The following is a 20929-nucleotide window of genomic DNA, read 5'->3' as shown; positions in this document are numbered from 1 at the left end:
TTTTGGCTGCATTGGGTCTTCATTGCTGTGCGCGGGCTTTCTCTAGTTGTGGTGAGCAGGGGCTACTCTTCGTTGCGGTACACGGGCTTCTCATTGAGGTGGCTTCTCTTGCTGCGGAGCACGGGCTCTAGGTGTGCAGGCTCAGTGGTTGTGGCTCACAGGCCTAGTTGCTCCGCGGCATGTGGGATCTTCCCAGACCAGGGCTCGAACCTGTGTCCCCTGCATTGGGGCAGGCAGATTCTCAACCTGTGTCCCCTGCATTGGCAGGCAGATTCTCAACCACGGCGCCACCAGGGAAGCCCTTGATGGACATTTTGTTTATCATGTTTTGCTGTCATAAGTAACGTATCAGTGAACATCCATAAATATATATCTTCATGTATTCATGCTACTTTTTCTGTAGATTAGACTTTTAGATATAGAATTGCTGGGTCATAAAGTATCCACATTTTATATTTTAATAGATAATGCCGGGCTTCCCTGGTGGTGCAGTGGTTAAGAATCCTCCTGCCTATGCAGGGGACACGGGTTCGAGCCCTGGCCCAGGCAGATCCCACATGCCGCGGAGCAACTAAGCCTGTGCGCCACAACTACTTGAAGCCCGCGTGCCGTGCTTCTCAATAAGAGAAGCCACTGCAATGAGAAGCCCAAACACCGCAACGAAGACGCAATGCAACCAAAAATAAAAATAAATTAAAAAAAAATAGATAATGCCAAATTACTTTTCCAGAAAATTTGTACCAGTTTACATTCCCACCAACAATGTATGAGGATGCTTTTTCCTCCACATTGTTGCCAACTCTGAATATTCTCTTTTTACATTTCTTGGCTAATCAAATGGTATCTCATTTTTAAATTTCAGAGTTTAATTACTTATTATCTTTTTTGGTTGACTGATAGAGATTCCTCTGATCATTAGTTGTTCATTTTCGATTGGGTTGTATTATGGACTTGTAGGAGCTCTATGTATCTTGGGATATGAACCCTTTGTATGTTACACATATTACATACATTTTCTGTTAACTGCTTTTGAGAATTCTTCCATTCTTCTTTTCTATTCCTTTCTCTTCCCATACCATCCTCAAAATTAAAGCTCCAAAATGGAACTCAGAGGATGGTGGGCCAGGGGAGGATTAAGGTTTGGGAAATAAAGAGACTCATTTTTGGGCTTCCCTGGTGGCGCAGTGGTTGAGAGTCCGCCTGCTGATGCAGGGGACACGGGATGGTGCCCCAGTCCGGGAAGATCCCACATGCCACGGAGCGGCTGGGCCCGTGAGCCATGGCCACTGAGCCTGTGTGTCCGGAGCCTGTGCTCCGCAACGGGAGAGGCCACAGCAGTGAGAGGCCCACGTACCGCAAAAAAAAAAAAAAAAAAAAAAGAGACTCATAGTTTTGCATCTTAGATTCTTTGGTTTGGTTATTATATTCTGAAAGAGGTCCATGTGGAGCAGCAGTAACTACCCACGGGTATTCTTTTGGGTGTTGGAGTTTGCTGTAGGGCCTCCTGCACTTTTGGCCCCATGGAGCGTCAGCCACTGAGACTTCTCATTGCAGGTGAAAAACACCCACCCTTGAGGCTGTAACTCAGAATCATACCATTCCTGTGCTTGCTTAGTTGAGAGTAAGCTTACTGTCATTGATATCGGAGTATTATTGGAATCAGAGCATATGAAAGGAAGGTCATTTGGGGGGACGTCATCTCTGATTTTTATGGGAGAGCCCTTACATTTTATTTTTAAAATTAAAACTTGTGTCTTAGATGTGGTCAAAGGTGAAAAGGTCAAGCCAGTATTTGAGGAACCACCCAATCCCACAAATGTGGAAGTAAGTCTGCAGCAGATGAAAGCCAATGACCCCAGCCTGCAAGAAGTCAACCTCAACAACATTAAGGTATTTCATTACGAATGTTGTCTGTTGAGGTCGGAAAACTTACTGGAGATGACTGATTGCCTGTTTTACACCTGTTTAAAATCCTTTGTACTCACTGGATTTTGAGGCACAATATCCTATTTGAAAGAAGTGGGTTTTTTAAAAAGAGTGATTCCTAGAATTCTTTGAAAAGAATCACAGTACTTGTGTTATACACAGTGTATTAGCTATCTATTGCTGAGTAACAAATTACTCCAAAACAACAAACAGTTATTATTTCACATAATTTCTGAGTGTCAGGAATCTGGGAGTGACTGGGCTGGGTTGCTGTGGCTCAGGGTCTCAAATGAGGCTATAGTAAAGCTGTCAGCCAGAGCTGCACTTGTGTGAAGACTTGACGAGGGCACAGAAATCCATTTCCAAGATGGCGCAGTCATGTGTCTGTTGGCAGGAGGCCTTAGTTTCTCAGAACGTGGATCTCTCAGTAGGGCTGCCTGAGTGTCCTCACATCAGGACAACTGGCTTCCCCCAGAGCAAGTGATCCAAGAGAAAAAAAGAGAAACTAAGCTGGAAGCCACAGTGCCTTTTATGACCTATTCTCTGAAGTCACACATTGTCACTTCTGCTAAGACCATAAGTCATGTCACTCTCAAAGGGAGGAGGGTAAGATGTGTGTATGTGTGTGTGTGAGAGAGGGGGTGGGGAGAGAGAGAGAGAGAGAGAGAGCACTGCCTGACATCTTTTTTGTTCATTCTTTTTGGGCCAGTTTCTAGCATTTAATAATATTAACTGATTTTTATTAAGTACTCGCTATGTGCCATATCTTTTGCTAAATACTTGAAATTCATTATCTCATTGAATCCTTAGTGGGACTTAAAGAGGTTCAGTTGCCCACAGTCACAGAGCTGGCCTGTAGTGCTCTGTAAACTCACATTAGCCTCTAGCTGTGCCCTGTATTGTCTGCCTCCCCAGTGCCCAGTACTAGGCTAAGTGCTGTGGAAGAGGAAGTAAGAGTCATGTGGTATTCATTCTGAAGAACTTAAATTACGAGAAAAACACTAAGCGAATAATTACATGATGTGGTCAGCCCCCACATGTGGAATTGTGGGTAAGGAAAATTTTGATCCTGCCTAGGAGAGCCAATAAACCAAGGAGGTGATATTTCTGCTGGGTCTTGAAGGCTGAGTAGGAATTAGAGCAAAGGATAAAGAAATTCGTAGGCAAAAGGAAAAGCATATCTAAAGGTATGGACAAAAGAAAGACCATGGGATAGTAAAAGAATGGCAAGCAGCTCAGTCTGGCTAAAATATAGACAATGAAAGAAGGAAAGAGGAAAGTGTGCTGTATGCATAATTTGGACAGTAGGGTAAACAGAAGTGTTACCAGAATGTCACATTGTGTTAGATTCCCTTATTGGACACTAAGTGGTGCTATTTGGCTTGGGATAGGTTGGTTGCTAGAGAATGGGTGATGAAAGTCTTTTAGAAACAGTAACATCTAAACATACAAGGTATTTAAAAGCTGTTGGTCCTTAGCTTGGGGTGAAGGTGCTGCAGAATGATTCATCAAGGATCTGTGTCTTCCTCATCTTAGAACATTCCAATTCCAACCCTGAAGGAATTTGCAAAGGCTCTGGAGACCAATACTCACGTGAAAAAGTTCAGCCTGGCCGCAACCCGCAGCAATGACCCTGTGGCGATTGTGAGTAAAATTCTTACAACTATAACATGAAATTATTTAATTCATTAGAAGCTATTTTTAATTTGTTTTATCAATTAACAATGTTCAGATCAGGTAAATTTATTTTCTGTATAGTTAATAAACAAAATTAGTTATAATGAGACAGTAAAACAAGAACCCAACTGTCAGGCACTTTGAATTCACTAGAATTTTGTTAGCACTACACTTTTTGGAGAAAGAGACAAGATTAGATTTGGTATTTAGCTAAATAAATATTTAGATTTTGTTCTGTGCTTAGTACAAATTTTCTGAAACGTTTGTATCTACAGTAACATTCTGTCCCAGTAAATGGATATTATGAGACCCCCCCGCCAAAGCCTACAGGAACTCGGCCCATATAAAAAATGTTAACATATATTTCATTTTAATCTTTGAAATGGATTACACAAAAACAGAAAGATAGATCAATGGAACAGGATAGAAAGCCCAGAGATAAACCCACGCACATATGGTCACCTTATCTATGATAAAGGAGGCAGGAATGTACAGTGGAGAAAGGACAGCCTCTTCAATAAGTGGTGCTGGCAAAACTGGACGGGTACACGTAGAAGTATGAGATTAGATCACTCCCTAACACTATACACAAAAATAAGCTCAAAATGGATTAAAGACCTAAATGTAAGGCCAGAAACTATCAAACTCTAAGAGGAAAACATAGGCAGGACACTCTATGACATAAATCACAGCAAGATCCTTTTTGACCCACCTCCTAGAGAAATGGAAATAAAAACAAAAATAAACAAATGGGACCTAATGAAACTTCAAAGCTTTTGCACAGCAAAGGAAACCATAAACAAGACCAAAAGACAACCCTCAGAATGGGAGAAAATATTTGCAAATGAAGCAACTGACAAAGGATTAATTTCCAAAATTTACAAGCAGCTCATGCAGCTCAATAACAAAAAAACAACCCAATCCAAAAATGGGCAGAAGACCTAAATAGACATTTCTCCAAAGAAGATATACAGATTGCCAACAAACACATGAAAGAAAGCTCAACATCATTAATCATTAGAGAAATGCAAATCAAAACTACAATGAGATATCATCTCACACCAGTCAGAATGGCCATCATCAAAAAATCTAGACACAATAAATGCTGGAGAGGGTGTGGAGAAAAGGGAACCCTCTTGCACTGTTGGTGGGAATGTAAATTGATACAGCCACTGTGGAGAACAGTATGGAGGTTCCTTAAAAAACTACAAATAGAACTATCATATGACCCAGCAATCCCACTACTGGGCACATACCCTGAGAAAACCATAATTCAAAAAGAGTCATGTACCAAAATGTTCAGTGCAGCTCTATTTACAGTAGCCAGGACATGGAAGCAACCTAAGTGTCCACTGACAGATGAATGGATAAAGAAGATGTGGCACATATATACAATGGAATATTACTCAGCCATAAAAAGAAACGAAATTGAGCTATTTGTAATGAGGTGGACAGACCTAGTGTCTGTCATACAGAGTGAAGTAAGAAAGAGAAAGACAAATACCGTATGCTAACACATATATATGGAATTTAAGAAAAAATGTCATGAAGAACCTAGGGGTAAGACAGGAATAAAGGCACAGACCTACTGGAGAATGGACTTGAGGATATGGGGAGGGGGAAGGGTGAGCTGTGACAAAGCGAGAGAGAGGCATGGACATATATACACTACCAAACGTAAGGTAGATGGCTAGTGGGAAGCAGCCACATAGCACAGGGAGGTCAGCTCGGTGCTTTGTGACCGCCTGGAGGGGTGGGATAGGGAGCGTGGGAGGGAGGGAGATGCAAGAGGGAAGAGATATGGGAACATATGTATATATATAACTGATTGATTTTGTTGTAAAGCAGAAACTAACACACCATTGTAAAGCAATTATACTCCAATAAAGATGTTTAAAAAAATGAAATGGATTAATGTGTCTCAAAAATATTTTAAACAACCAAATCTTGAAACATTTTTTGTTTGATACTGTTAACCAGAATATGAAAAAAATAAAAAACAACCAAAAGCCCTATTCCTTCTATGCACTTCAGTTAATTCAGGTAAATAAGGAAGCCCCTGAACCCAAGTAAATACTACTGCCGTTTCCATTATCAGCGTTAACCCTCCTATTAATAGCTCACATTTCTTGAACAATTAGTAAATGCCACTGCTGATCTCTGTGCTTTACTCACGTCATCTCACCGAATCCTCACTATAATACAGTGAGGTGTGTACTATTATTAGTTCCCACTCTAACAGATGAGCAATTTGAGGCTCAGAAAGGTTAAGTAACTTTTCCAAAGTAACACAACCAGCAAGTGGCAGAGCCAGGATTCACCACCAGGTCTTTCTTGTTCCACAACCAGGATGCCTAACCACCAAGCTATGCTATATTTACATACTGTGCCTCACTGTCGTACATTTGCTAAACTATGGCAGTTGTCAGAAGCCTGAGCATCAGGCTGCATCAGTGGTTCTACAGCATCTGATTCTCAGCACTTGAATTAAGCTAGAAAAACGAAAGTTTTCTTGACTTGATGATGCGATTTAAAGTAACATGTCTTTTGGAAGATCTAAAAGAGCATTAGGGACTTCCCTGGTGGCACAGTGGTTAAGAATCCACCTGCCAACGCAGGGGACACGGGTTCGATCCCTGGTCCAGGAAGATCCCATATGCCACGGAGCAACTAACCCTGTGTGCAACAACTACTGAACCTGTGCTCTAGAGCCCGCGAGCCACAAGTACTGAGCCTGCGTGCCACATCTCCTGAAGCCTGCGCGCCTAGAGCTGATGCTTCGCAGCAAGAGAAGCCAGCGCAATGAGAAGCCCGCGCACCGCAACAGAGTAGCCCCTGATCGCCACAACTAGAGAAAAGCCCGTGTGCTGCAATGAAGACCCAACACAGCCAAAAATAAGTTTAAAAAAAATAGCATTAAAAACGGACACCATGAAAGTAATGACTACCCGTCACAGTGTTGGCACAGAGTAGATATTTGAAAAATACTTGTTAAATGAATGAATGAACCTGCCCTCCAACCTCTCAGCATTAGACAATATTTCCATGATGACTACAGCAAATTTGAATTAAGTACTCATGTAAAAGAGGGGCTAAGCTACAGAACTGATGTTTTCACCAGTAATTCTTACATATCTAAATTTGTAGGTTGAAAGCAGTTTTGAATTTGAAACCTATCATTAAAATAGAAAAAGCAGAACTAGATTATTGGTAAGGTGAAGTTAGCAATTTAAGGGTTCTTATCTGTGTATGATTTTGTGTATAATCTCTGCCCTTTAGTAGGTTTGTTTTCAATAAAGCGAAAATATTCACAATACATTTTGTAAGTAAGTAACTAAAGGGATAAATAAAGAAATGATTTGTCATTTCTGTTAAATATATTATTTACAGTAAAATGGTAGGGATGGAAATAGTGTATAGTTCATTGTCAGCACTACTAGTAAGCAGTCTCACTTCTACTCTAAGTCAAATAGATAATTTGCTAAATGGACTAAATAAATTTCAAATATAATAATCTCTTTGTTACTGTTTTTAATCCAACGACTATGTATTGTATGTATGCCATGTGACAAGCAAACCATACAACTTCAAGGAAAAACTGTTATCCTTGAGGGTGTGAAAAGAAAAGCCTCTTTCAGCCTTGTGCCTGGATGGCTTCACATGGTCCAGCCCTCACCTGGCTGACCCCAGGTGGTTCCCCTTTCAGCTATGCTATAGTCAGGAAAGAACTTTTCTGTAGGTTGTAATTTGGTTGATTACCCCACAGGCAATAGAGATATTCAGACTGTTATTATGGCGGAACAACTTGCTGTTGAGAATTACAAATCAGCATTAAAGCAAGAGCTTGAAGACTTTTCTATGTAAGGTTCAGGAACAGATTCAACAAAGTACTTGTGGGATCATTGTGAATATAGGCCAGCTATGTATATGTGAGATGACATTATCCCCATTTTACAGATGTGGCAACTGAGGCTCAGAGTTTGAGTAATTTAACTAAGATTACGCAGCCTGTGGCCAAGCCAGGAAGCAAACTTAAGTGACCTGTAATCGAATTCAGTTTGCCATGCTCCAAGCACTTCCATATAACCACACCTATAGCAGGGAGTATTAATGAAACTTGCCATAGTAATGAATGCCGATGTAGAGAAAAGGCCCAAATACGTAAAAAAATGCTATTACATATTATTAACAGGTATGCCACATAAAAATCAGAAGTTTCGGACAGCACTGTCCAATAGGAATAAAATGAGAACCACAAATGTAAGCCACATGTGTAACTAAATTTTCCAGTAACCACATTAAAAAAAAATGGTGAAATTAAACTTAATAATGTATTTTATTCAAACCACCGTATCCAAAATATCATCATTTCAAAATGTAATGTGAAGATGTAATGAGGTCTTTTACAGTATTTTTTCCATACTACATCTTTGAAATCCAATGCATGTTTTACATTTAAAAACATTTAAAATTCAAGCACCTCTTGATTCAGAACAGGTGCTATTTAAGGGCTTCATAGCCACCTGTGTCCTGTGGCTACCACTGGAAGTACAGGTTTGGACAGTGCATGAAACTGCTTTTCCGGGCAATTCTATAAAGTACTGAAAGCAAAACCTTCTCTTTAAAAATGTATTTCTACTCTAATTATTTACGTAACCTTTAAGAAATCTAGTCTTCGTTTTACTAATGTTATTATCCCCAGCACATGTAATAGATGCTCAGATATTTGCTGAACTGTGGTGAACCTGGGCCTACAGCCCAGGGTTATGTTTGGCTGGATCTCTCTTCCCTGTTTTGTTCAGTATGTGAAAAGTGTTTTCTCAAGTTTAAAAGAAATTGGCAGGATCGTGGCTACTTGCCAGGAGGTCCTGCAACTTTTTTACAAAGGCCTAATTGCTCTGACATTTTGTTATTCTAGTAATAGAAGTAAATCCCAAAGCTTGCAGCATCCATAAGGAAAGGCTTGATGCATTCCCTTCTGGAGCTCTAATTAAAATGCATACACTTAATTCTAACTAAAGACCTAGCACTGAATAAATGCACTTTAATTTACATGGTGTACAATAGCATCAGTCCAAATCCTTGAGCTTCCTGGTAGTTCAAGCAGCTGCTTGACTAATACACAGGATTGTTCTTCTAGTCCAGTGATTGTCAACTCAGGGTGATTGTGCCCTCTAGGAACATTTGGCAGTGTCTGGAGATATTTTGGGTTGTCATGACTGGGAGGGGTACTGTTGGCATTTCGTGGGTCTCAGAGACTGCTAAACCTCCTACGATACACGGGGCAACCTCCCGCAACAAAGAATTATCCAGCTTCGTGTCAATAGATCCGAGGTTGGAAACCCTGTTCTTATCCCAAGTTGGATTCCTTCTTCTTGTCTTTTCTGCCATAAAAGCAGTTAAAATAGTTCAGAAGTTCCTCGTTCTACTCCCCAGAGCAATCACTGTTAGCAGTTTATTTTTCATTCTTCTCATTGTATGACTTTAATTGAAGTGGTTTTCAATCCTTGCTGAACATTAGTTACCTGGAGAGCTTTTCAAAAATGCAGTTGTAAATCAACTACGCTTCAATAACAAAAAACAAAGCAAACCAAAAAAGCAACTGTCCAGGCCACAGCCTGAGATTCTGATTTAATTCATCTGGGGTGGGGCCCAAGCACTGCTATATTTTTTAAAGCTTCCAGGTCATTCTAATATGCAACCAGGGTAGAAGAGCACTAATATACATGCACTTATTTATTTTTTGGTACGCCGGCCTCTCACTGTTGTGGCCTCTCCCATTGCGGAGCACAGGCTCCGGACGCGCAGGCCCAGCGGCCATGGCTCACGGGCCCAGCCGCTGGCTCCGGACGCGCAGGCCCAGCGGCCATGGCTCACGGGCCCAGCCGCTCCATGGCATGTGGGATCTTCCAGGACCGGGGCACGAACCCGTGTCCCCTGCATCGGCAGGCGGACTCTCAACCACTGTGCCACCAGGGAAGCCCTGCACTTATATTTTTGATCAATTATCTTAGACAATTTTTGATTCTCCATTAGCAAAGATGAGGGCAGTTCTGTACTCACTCTACCTTCTATTCCTCCTTCCTTTCTACCTCTGAATTGTAGTTATTCTATCATTTCACGCATTTGGGCTTTATACATTTTATGTCATTATATTCTGTTATGTATATAGATTGACTCCAAAAACATTAAAACATCACCAGCATTTACAATTATCTGGCTGTATAAATATATGAATCTCTGTTCTCAAGGGCCTTAAAATCTGGTGACTAATGGCAGCCTGATTCTTGTTCCTTTGTGAGTAAATTCTTCTTGCGAAAAACTTTTAGGACTCTCTCTTTTCTCCTGGAGTTCTGAAATTTCATCTGTATGTGCCCACATAGTCTTTCATTTAGTCTGCTGAGCATCCAGCAGGTTCTTTCAGATAAAAACTTGAAGCTTTCTTCAACTCTGGGAAATTTTTCCCTATTATTTTATAGTTTCTTCCTTTCTGTTGTCTTTTTTATGGTCCTTCTGAAACTCCAATAAGATGAATGTTGAGCTTCTGGATCTTTCCCTCCGCACCTCCTAACAGTTCTCTTGTATTTTCTCTTTCTCTTTTACTCTACATTTTTTAAAACATCCTCAGTTCCGTATTCTAGATCACCAACTTGTTCTTCAGCCATGATCATTTCATAATTCTAAATGCCCATTGCTTTTTAACATTTCAATGTAGTACAGATTTTCAAAATTTTTTCTTGTTTGTTGTCCTCTTTTTTAAAATATATGTACTACCCAGTATTTATTTATTTATTTATTTTTATTTTGCGGTACGCGGGCCTCTCACTGTTGTGGCCTCTCCCGTTGCAGAGCACAGTCTCCGGACGCGCAGGCTCAGCGGCTATGGCTCACGGGCCTAGCCGCTCCGCGGCATGTGGGATCTTCCCGGACCGGGGCACGAACCCGTGTCCCCTGCATCGGCAGGCAGACTCTCAACCACTGCGCTACCAGGGGAGCCCTATTTATTTATTTTATGGCTACAATGTTTTTTCTTTCTCCTTTTTCTTTTCTTTTTTTTTTTTTTTTTTGCTAACCAGAACAAGTGGGCTGTTTCAGTGCAGGTCCTCTGTCCCTAGACTCCTCCTGAGCCTTGTTGCCGGGGGAGCAGGGGAACCCCACCAGGAGACAGGTACTCCCTCACTCTCCCTCTCCCTAGAAGGGATGCATTATCAAAACAGCTTTCCCTTGCAGAGGTGTGGAGTGAATCCCTGGGAATGTGCACACGTGGCTGTACACACTTAGGAAGCTTGCTTCTGTGTATCCTAATGTGTCCAGCTGCTAGTAAATTAGCGAGTGGGAGAGTAGGAAAACAAGCTAGAGGGAAATATTAAGTGAGTGAAAAGAAGTGATAGCTCAGGGATATATATCAAATAGGCTAGTGTCAGGAGGAAGTTATGAGGACTCTTCGTAAATATTTCCAGGAGTGCTAAGACAGAATTGGATACCTCATTCCAAAGTATGTTTAACTTTCTGTGTTGCTTCAGGCCATTGTGAAACCCCATATCTGAAATAATGTTCCAGGTAATTTGTTACCAGTTCCTTGTAAGATACTACCTAGTTAGGGTTGCCAGATAAAATACAGTTAAATTTGAATTTCAGATAAACAGTGAATTATTTTTAGTACAAGTATGTCCCATGAAACATTTGTGACATACTTATACTAAAAAGTTATTTGTTATTTATTGAAATTCAAATTTAATTTTGTGTCCTGTATTTTTATTTACTAAATCTAGCAACCTTATACCTATTAAATGAGCTGAAATCCTGAAAATTTAGAATAGCTTTTTAGAATGCATGTGAAGAAGACCCTGAAATATAAAATCTGCTCTCTTAAATCCATCTGAAGCATCAAACCTCCTCTCCCATCCTCAGTCATCTAGGGGTGGATTTGTGTAATTTTTCAACTCGCAATATGCCTCTGAAATGGCTTCTCTTTACTTATGATAAGAAAGAGTGTTAAGTTCTAAAGCAACTGGAAAAATTATTTGCTTTATTCCAATAAAGGAAATTCAGACTCAAAACTTCTCTTCCATCTAAATTTTCTTCATTGACTCATAGACTGTTAGAAGTACACCTCAGTTTCCTTATCTGTACAGTGAAGGGTTTGAAATAAAATAATCTCTAAGACAGTTTCCTCAGGAAGGGCCAGCAGCTGAGACCAATTTAGCATCATTGCAGCAGGCAGCTGCACCGAAATGAAGGCCTGCTGAGAATCCAGCACAGGCGTGAGCTGCCACAACTAAGCTCCAGGTAAACAAGTGACGATTTAATCAGGTGCCCCTTTGAGAAGAGCAATCAGTGATGCATATTAATGAAATGGGTAACTGCTAAATAAATTTGAGTAGAGAAAAAAGGTCACAAAAAAGGTGATCTGAAGGACTATGTGCTTAAGTTTTGTTTCTTTTTCTTTGTATTTAGTGACTTAAAATTGAAAAGAGAAACATCCAAATTATAAGAAATTTTGGTGCCCATTTGTTGCCCTGGGTTTATACAACACAAAAGATCTCAAATCAAAAAAAAGAAAGACTCAGGCTAAGAAAGAAAGATGCTCTATGCTATATTACTTTCTCCCCTTCTTTTATATGCCCTCCTCCCAATATAATTTTCTTTGGCTCTTATATCCTTTTATCATCACAGCATGCTCAAGCTGTATATTACCCAAATCTAAGACTCCAAATGCCTAAGATTTGTGAGGGGAAATAGAGGGGTGTTATGTCATCCCCCTCAGTCAGCTACATCCATCTTTAGCTCCTTCTGCCCTTGGATAGCACCTTTGGCCCACCCCGGGGGCGTAAGCCATAACTATGGCAGCCCCGACCTTAGCTCAAGTCTCAATCTCTAATACAGCCCTGTTGTTTGAAAGTGTGTCATGAACTAAAGTTGCTCATGAAACTTTGAGGTCAGTATCTCCTACCTTTTTGCTGCCTCTCGCTCCCATGGCCCTACACTGCTGAGAACAGTAATCTCTATACTTTGGATACGCAGAATTGTTATTTTCTGACTTGAAATGTCACATTTTGTTCATTTCTTGGGGAGAGACTCGTTTGACAGGTTGCTGGATGAAAAGAAAGAAGAGGAACAGAGTTAAGCCTTAGAACTTGCCTAGAACACAAAAATTCCTCCATTAACTTTTCTTCTTCATCTGCCCAATACTTAAATTTTCCAAATTTAAAAGATATATATTTAAATATATCTTTTAATGTATTACACATTTTAATATATTTAAAAGGTGTGTGTATATATATATTTAATATATTTAATCAAAATAGCATGATTCAGGCACAGACATAGACTTGGCAAAGCTATAGGGTCCAGAAACACACCCAAGTACAGCTGAGAATTTTGCAGCAAGGTAGTATTTCAACTCAGCGGGGAAAGAATGAAGTAAAGGTGGGTCTACTCACTAGCATTTTTTTTTTAATTTCTATTGGCGAATAGTTGATTTACAATGTTGTGACTCACTAGCATTTTGGAACAAAATTAGGTTGGGGCTGTATCTTAATTCTTCTACTAGAATTCATTCCAGGTAAAATGAAGATTTAAATCCTAAAATATAAGAAATCATAAAACAAATGGAAGAAATGAGAAGTAGAGAGGCTTCCTCAACATGACATAAAATCTAAGAGACTAATAAATTTGACTGTATGAAAATGAAAAAAGGTCTTAATCAGAAAGTCAAAAGACAAACTGAGCAAAGTTTTTTTAGCATGTTTGACAAAGGGCTAATTTCCTAACATATAAATTTTAAAAACAGGAACCACAAGCTGGTAGAAAAATATACAAATGATAGAGGTTGGTAGTTTCCAAACAAAGAAATACAAATGCAAAAGAAAATTAATTGTTCTTAGTCATAATTTGAGAAATGCAAATTAAAGCAATTAAATAAATACAAGTAAAATAAATTTTTACCCCTTAGATTGAAAAACGTGAAAAAGATTCATAATATCCCATGTTGGCTAAAGTAGGGAACACTAGCTCTCCAACACTATCAGCAGGAGTAAAAGTTGTCACAGCCTTTGAGGGTAAGTCAGTAATTTATCAAAATTTGAAACATGCTTACTCTTGGGCCCAGCTATAATTTGCCCTACAGGCACACTGGCAGAAATGCCCCAGGACGTACTTTGTGTGCAAGGGAAGTTCACCATAGCATAGTTTGGAATAAGAATGGAAAGGAATGTAGCAGTCAGTAGAGCAAAGCTAAATAAATTATGATCACTTACTACAATACCGTGCTGCACAATTGTTTACAAGGATGAGGGAAACATACTTACCTACATGAAAAGATGTTCTTAATGTTAAATGAAGAATAAAAACATGTTTCAGAACAATATGCTAGTGTGACCCATTTATGTGAAAAAAGGCATAGATGTACATGTGATTATGTAGACATATGAATGCACAGAAAATGTTTCAAAGACTACATGCCGAACTGGCTTTCTGTATGGGGAATGGGAATACTGGGGAAAGGGAGCTTTTTTATTTTATATACTTTTTTGGTTTGTCTTTTCTTTGTACTTTCTAAAAAAATTAATGAATATAGTATGAAACAATATACTATGTTCCTTAAATTTAACTGTAAAATCCTAAATGTACATGCCCCATTTTTTAACTCTACTTTTTAAATTATTATTCTATGTCTCAACTTAAAAAGCAAACAGACAAAGAACCTCTTTCCACCAACTCAAAAAACTTAGGGGATTTTCCTGTAGTCCAATAACCCCTTCAGTGTTCGATAATTCAACTAGCTACAGTTCAAACCACTTTAATAAAGCCTCTTGAGGATCTCCTAGTGAGACTGTTGGGAGAGAATGGCCCATCTTCAGTTATTTTTGGATATGGACCCCAGAAATTCTGTAATTTTCCTTTGTGCATTTTTGGATATGGACCCCAGAATAGAAAATTCTGTAATTGGATTGATTGCTATAAGACAGTGTCATTATTAAAAAATAATACCCTTTGTTCAAACAGCAGATACTGGGGTAATTGGAAACACCAAGTATTAGTTTTGCTTTAATTTTACATCTGGAATTGCCTTTTCCTTCATAAATAATTTGCTTAGTCTTTTCAGTTTAACACGCCAGCAGATTCAGCTGTCTGTTGGATTTTGCTTCTCCACAAGGAACAGGTCTCAAATAACTGTATGAGAGAAAACACCTCAAGTGATTTTGTCCCTTTCAGTTTGAGACTTTTGCCTTTTTGTCCAACAAATAGCCATGCATCTTTCCCATGCGAGTAACTGTTTCCTCTTCCTTCTTGGCCATTCTCTGTATGTGTCCACACGTGCAATCAGAGACAGCAGTTGGGAACAGCCGTAGAGATGGAAATTGCCCAGATGCTCGAGGAGAATTCAAGGATCCTCAAGTTTGGATATCAGTTTACCAAGCAAGGACCACGAACAAGAGTGGCAGCTGCCATCACAAAGAATAATGACCTGGGTAATGCAGCCACAATATGTGCTGTTAGCAATTAGAAGAGCAGGATGACCATTCATTTCTCCACTTCAGATATAACATCTCACAGATACCATTCCACTGGCCTTTGGTGTCAGCCCTTCATCAGAAGCACATTATTACATGGTCATAGGACTCCTCATCATCTTCACAGTGTTTAGGTTTTATTGTAGCATTCTTTCAAGAGGAACTGTTTGTTCTTTTTTTTTCCAGACAGGCTTTGATTTTTGCTTGATTTCCTTTGTGCATTTACTTCTCTTTTACTTACTTCTTACATGTAATCACCCTCTGTTATCTACACCACAAGATGGACACAGTGACATGGAAATTCCTAATTCACTTATGTGTGACTCCGGACTGTGCTTTTGTACTTGGGTTTAAGTATGGTTATTGGTGATTTACATGTGAAATGACCTAACAGAGCTATGTTTTTTAAAGTTTAAGCTCAGAAGTAGCTTTTTCAGTTAGCCTCTGTTTAATCTTTCCTGCTACCCACTCTTTGCTGAGGACTTCTGTTAGAATGAGGTGGGGCATGTCCTGGTCAACCACAGCAAAGAAGAATGGGACTGATTGGGAAGGCTTGTTCTGGGGACATCCCAGCCACCGGAAGCAGTGTGCAGCAAGACCATCCAGGTGCAGACAGTCCAGCTGGCAAGCAGTCTGCCAATAACAGAGCTCAGTCCCCAGTCTGAGGTTCAGGGACAGAATGCCAGACCTTGGACAGGGAAATTGGACAAGGTGTCCCACCAAGTATAGTGCTGGCCATGGAGAGGGTTCAGATGGTGGACAAGATGGAAGTTAAGGGTTAGAACCGGAAGGGGGCAGGTACATGTTAGTGTCCAGTTTGCTGCCTAAGACCCTGAGGCCCAGCAGACGTTCAGTGTATGGCACCCAGAGGCTGGCCAGGCATATGGCAATGCTTGCCTCCAAGGTGCAAAGAGTGAGGCTCAGGGGGCAGCCCGGCAAATAGGGCTTTGGGGAATGATTAGAGCAGCAGTTGGAAGATTCCTGGGAAAACACATGGGTCCTCATCTGAACAACACAGAGAGCAAAGAAAAAAGGCAAAACAAGAGGTCTGAAGTAAATGGAGAGGCAGTCCTGAGACCAGGAGCGGCAGCTGTGGACAACAGCTTTTGTTGAATTTTCTGCAGCCGAGCAGGAGCAGGCTGGGCTATTTAAAGTGGGAAGTTGAGGCAGGGCCACAGCCAGGGCACCTTTTTTTTTTTTGCCAAATCCAGGAAGATTGGAGCAGCCCTCTTCTTATCCACCAGAGGAGCCTGCAGGTAGGGAGGTGAAAGGGGGAAGAAGAGGGTTGCAGAAAGTGGGAAGGCAGTCAGGGCAGCTTCTTTGATACTAAGTACCAGATTAAAGGATGCTTAATCTCTTGAGTTTGCTAGCCATCTGAATCCTACCTTCCTTGGAGGTTGATACTTCGAAGTCTCCATTTAAAACAGATGTAGAAACTTTAAATTTCTGTTTGCAGCTCCTCTTGGTTTTCAATCCAAAATCAGAATTGTGAATGTGTCATCCTGGGGAGTTAGTTATAGCCAGCTGGTGACTGAGTTACATAGAAGCTGAGAAGATGTGTTGTGGATAAGTAAACACGAAAATATTTAGAAGTTCACTGTTTCGTAGGTTTGTTCTGGACCTTCTACTCCATAGAAATGGGAGAGCTCTAACATTCAAGTCCCCAACTATCAGACTTAGCTTTATTTGAAAGTAAATTACAAAAGGCCCTGGACTAGTCTGTCATTTCCATTTATTGCCACGGGTAATGAAATGTTGAAACTTTTGATAACTGTGTTCTCGAGTGTGTGAGATTGCTGTTCTGTGTGATTATTTTTGTTTGTCTGAAGTTTAAGGAATATGCCTTCATTTTGTCTTTTTAAACCTTTCTTTCTCACCTAGTTCGTAAAAAGCGAGTTGAAGGAGACCGAAGATAAACTTCCATACGAAGAGGAAGTGGCAATTTCACCATGGTGGCAATTTCAAAACAAAAGCTCTTCTCCTTCTCCATTGGGACCATTTTATCAAAGGTTGTTCATTTCCGTTAACCACACAACTAATAATTTAATTGTTATTCTTTTTTAGCACTACGTATTTGTCTTGGATTTTTAAACATATACGATTGTTTTATTTGCTCATGGGCACCTCTGGCAACTTGCACCAACGGACTTATGCAGATCTTAGTGGGTGACAATTGAAAATGGTTTAGTGACTTTCATACTGGGTGGTCTTGCTTTCTTACATGAACTTTTTTTTTTTAAAGGAAAGGAACTTAGTACATAAATGTGTTTGTAACTGTGATTAAGATAGAGGCCTATCTCTGTTTACATGCATAGCTTTGAGTTAGGCTAAATACATCAGAAGTGTTCTGCTGACCACATACGAAGTTAGTATTGCCAATCTTTCACTGGGTGAAAAAATGTGATCAACTTAACACAAATTCTCCCTTAGTTCCAGAAAAATCACTAAATGCACATGCCCTACTGGTTGGAGATCAGTGGTGTCATAAAAAGAAGACAGCATTAAGATACGTAAGCATAGCTTTAGCAAATAGGTATGAAATATTCTTTCACCCATAAAAATAGCTTCAAACCAGACTCACAAGTAGCAAAATGAATTAGCATACCTACTTTTACTGATTATTCCACGTAATTTGATCTTTAACATCACTCTATGGATAACTTTTTACAAAGATGTTTTAAAGTTTTCCAGCCATGATGGCAAATTTTTAAATTTTAGCAAGAGGGAAGCTTTTAAAATAGTACATTCCTGAATAAAACAATAATAATCACACCTTAAGGTTGTCTGTTACACATGGTTGCATTATTTTGGCAAATTTTAGAAGCATTTATCGCTTTGTCTTTAGGGCAACAAGATCACAGGATGAAATGTGAACATTCAAGTTAATTATACAGATTTTGTCCACGTGGCATGATCCATCCAGACATTTTCAAACATCAGGAAAAAATGTGAATTATCATTTATCCAGATGTTTGTCATCCCAAGGACAAAGCCTATGAAAGTACACTTGAGATGATTGCATGGTAGATGCATGAATCTTTTCGTCTAGCAGTGCAGCAGTGCGATATTAAGCTAAGGAAACATGTGACTGCAGCCTTTGACACCAGCTCACAACTGTCAGTGCCTGAGGCTGGACTTGGTGACCCTCTGACATTGCCTTAGGCACCTCTGCCTCCCTTCCCCACCTCCTTTCCTTCCAACTCTCACTTTTTTTCTTCTTTTCCTTATAATTCTGAGCCTTGTAAAGGTGACATCCTTTGTCCTGGTGACAACTAAAGAAGTTGCTGACTCAGGCAGAAGGTGGGCCCAATCCAGAATTTACTAAGTAATTGAGTGTTCCTGAGTTGCTTGATAGCAGTAAAACAAATAACTGAAAAAACAATTCATATATTATTCTAGTTAGTTTATAAAGCACGTGGAAACTGTTTAGGATGGAAAGCCCTTATAAAATTGAACATTTACCTGTATTATAAGTGCCCACATCTCTATCTCTAAAATCCTTTGGAAAAGAAAATAGATGCAAACAAAATAAAATCCTTTGAGACATAAGAATATTTTATACTTTTTGAGGAAATAATGAGCAGAGCATGTTGAATTTTGGAAAGCCTAAAAATCCTTTAACTAGCTTTCTACTGCAACTCCCTATCTATCTATCTATCTATGTAGCAACTACTACTGGACAGTTTTCAGTCTGATTTTTTCTTTCTCTCTGACTCATTTAGGTGTGGTATGTTAGAGTCAACTCACAGGCTTACTCATTATTAAATTATCAAGAATTTTGTAAACTGGTTGTGAAACACAACCATTATTAAAAAGTAAATGACATGCACTTGCAATTAAATAAATTATGTTAAAAAACAAAAGTAACACTCAAAAATACACTTTACTATTTTTCATACTCCTGAGAGTATTTGCACTTACTGTGTCTGTATGGCAGAAATACTGTATCATGGTGTGCGCTTAAACATCTCCGCCCAGCTCAGTAGTTCTTCCCACCTCAGAAGTTCAGTACTTCTTGTTGGTGGGAGTATTTATACCACGGAAATTAGCAAAGATTACGAATCAGGGCTTTCACCCCCTCTCCCCTACCCGCAGTTTGCTGGTTAATAAACATTCAGCAGCACACCACTGGGTAAAATGTATACAGTTCTTCTCCTCCTTCTTCCTCCTCTTCTTCCTCTCCCTCTCCTTCTTCTTTTTGTATACATGTTTTGGTTACCATGTTGCCAGGGAAGACACATCTCTTAGTTGTCTTTCTCCTATCCCTTTAGATTTGTTGCAAATACGTTTAAGTGCAGAGTCGCTGACATGCCCCTCTAAGTAAGGCTTTTTCCTTTCTTTTCTCATTTACTCTCTTTCTTGCCTTCACCCCTAAGAAATCTTGGATCCTACGGAGTGTTCCCTGCAGCCCCAAGGTGCTGTGGACCGGGGGCTAAAGCAATTCTTGGCAAACCGTGTCAGAAAGCAAGAAAAAAAAATGAGGACTTGATAGTGACTGTGCTGCAGTTGTCGATAGTATTAAAGCAAGATAATGGGATATTGTCAAAATTTAGCACTGTTTTTAGCTTATAAAATAGTTGGGTCACATGTATATAGAGTCTGTTAAATCAAATATTTATTATTAATCAGTTTATCTTATCATTACCTGTGTTTTTGTAGTAGCTCGAAAGGTGACATTTCCATGAGTATTCATATAACTATTAGAAGATAAACTTACATTTCGGGGAGCCTATAAATCATTTAATTAGCCTAGGACTTCATTTCCCTGTCTGCCAAGTGTGTGTAAGTAGAAGCTCTTTCGTGATCCTGAGCATGATTAATCCCTTACCATCCATCATGGTGGGGCATAATGTATATAAAATATTTTTATATGTATGCATTTTGCCAAATATTATATCGAGATATTTGGCAACATCTGGACAGTTGATTGAAAGGAGATCATCTCTCCCCAGACCACCTTCTTTCCCCTTTTAGACTTGTACAGGCCCACCCTAAGTGTAAAATCACTCACCTGGACTCGCAGGCTCCTATTACCAACACCCATCACAGCATATGTGGAAGATGACTTTTAGGAGATACATATTGGAAGCCTAGAGAGATCATATAATTAGTTCAGCACTGCATCTCCCCATCTGCCAGAAGTGTATAAGGAAACTTTTATCCTCATCAGCATGATTAAATCCCTTCCTTTCATCTTGGTAGGGCATAATGTAAATACGCACACGCGTGTGTGTGTGCGTGTGTACATGTTGCCAAATATCCAGATATCTAACTGGGTATTTGACTGCATCTGGACCACTGATTGAAGGGAGATACTCTCTCCCCAGACCCACTTCCCTTGTCCTTTTTAGAGTTGCTTCAGGCCCAGGTGAAATGTGAAATCACTCCCTAGAGTTTGTGGCTTATGTCACCAACCACCAAATTTCCCAGCATGTATGGAAGATAACGCTTAGGGAATGAATATCAGAAGCCTGGAAATCATTTCATTGTTCCAGCACCAAATCTCTCCATATGCCTGAAGTGTATGGGTGAAAGCACTTTCATCTTCATCCACATGATTAAGCCACTTCCTTCCATCTTTGTAGGATATATTGTATATAAATATTTTGTACATAAATATCGCCAAATACTGTAAGGAGGTGTTTGGCCAAAGCTGGACTCCTGATTGAAGGGAGATGCTGTCTCCCAGTCCCTCTCCCCTTTCCTCCTCAGAGTTGCTGCGGGCCTAGGTTAGGTAGAGAATCACCAACCTGGAGGGGCTCATGCAACTCACCCATCTTAGAGCACGCAGTTCATCTTACAGTAAAAGC

General features: G+C 39.9%; 1 protein-coding gene across 1 annotated transcript in view; it reads left to right on the top strand.

The window, feature by feature from the left end:
* The window catches only part of LOC112411013 (tropomodulin-2), a 47068-nt gene extending 28042 nt beyond the window's left edge, over positions 1 to 19026 (top strand). The window contains exons 6-9 of the mRNA XM_024761860.1: positions 1760 to 1890; positions 3463 to 3570; positions 14933 to 15077; positions 17001 to 19026. Of these exons, the coding sequence (XP_024617628.1) occupies positions 1760 to 1890; positions 3463 to 3570; positions 14933 to 15077; positions 17001 to 17035 (419 nt within the window). The 3' untranslated portion in view covers positions 17036 to 19026. The remainder of the gene's footprint in view (positions 1 to 1759; positions 1891 to 3462; positions 3571 to 14932; positions 15078 to 17000) is intronic.
* The last annotated feature ends 1903 nt before the right edge of the window (positions 19027 to 20929 follow it).

Source organism: Neophocaena asiaeorientalis, unplaced genomic scaffold, assembly GCF_003031525.2.
Source record: "Neophocaena asiaeorientalis asiaeorientalis breed wild unplaced genomic scaffold, Neophocaena_asiaeorientalis_V1.1 scaffold506, whole genome shotgun sequence".
NCBI lineage: Eukaryota > Metazoa > Chordata > Mammalia > Artiodactyla > Phocoenidae > Neophocaena > Neophocaena asiaeorientalis.
The sequence above is the reverse complement of the archived record's forward strand: the minus strand, read 5'-3'. Positions and strand labels throughout refer to the sequence as shown.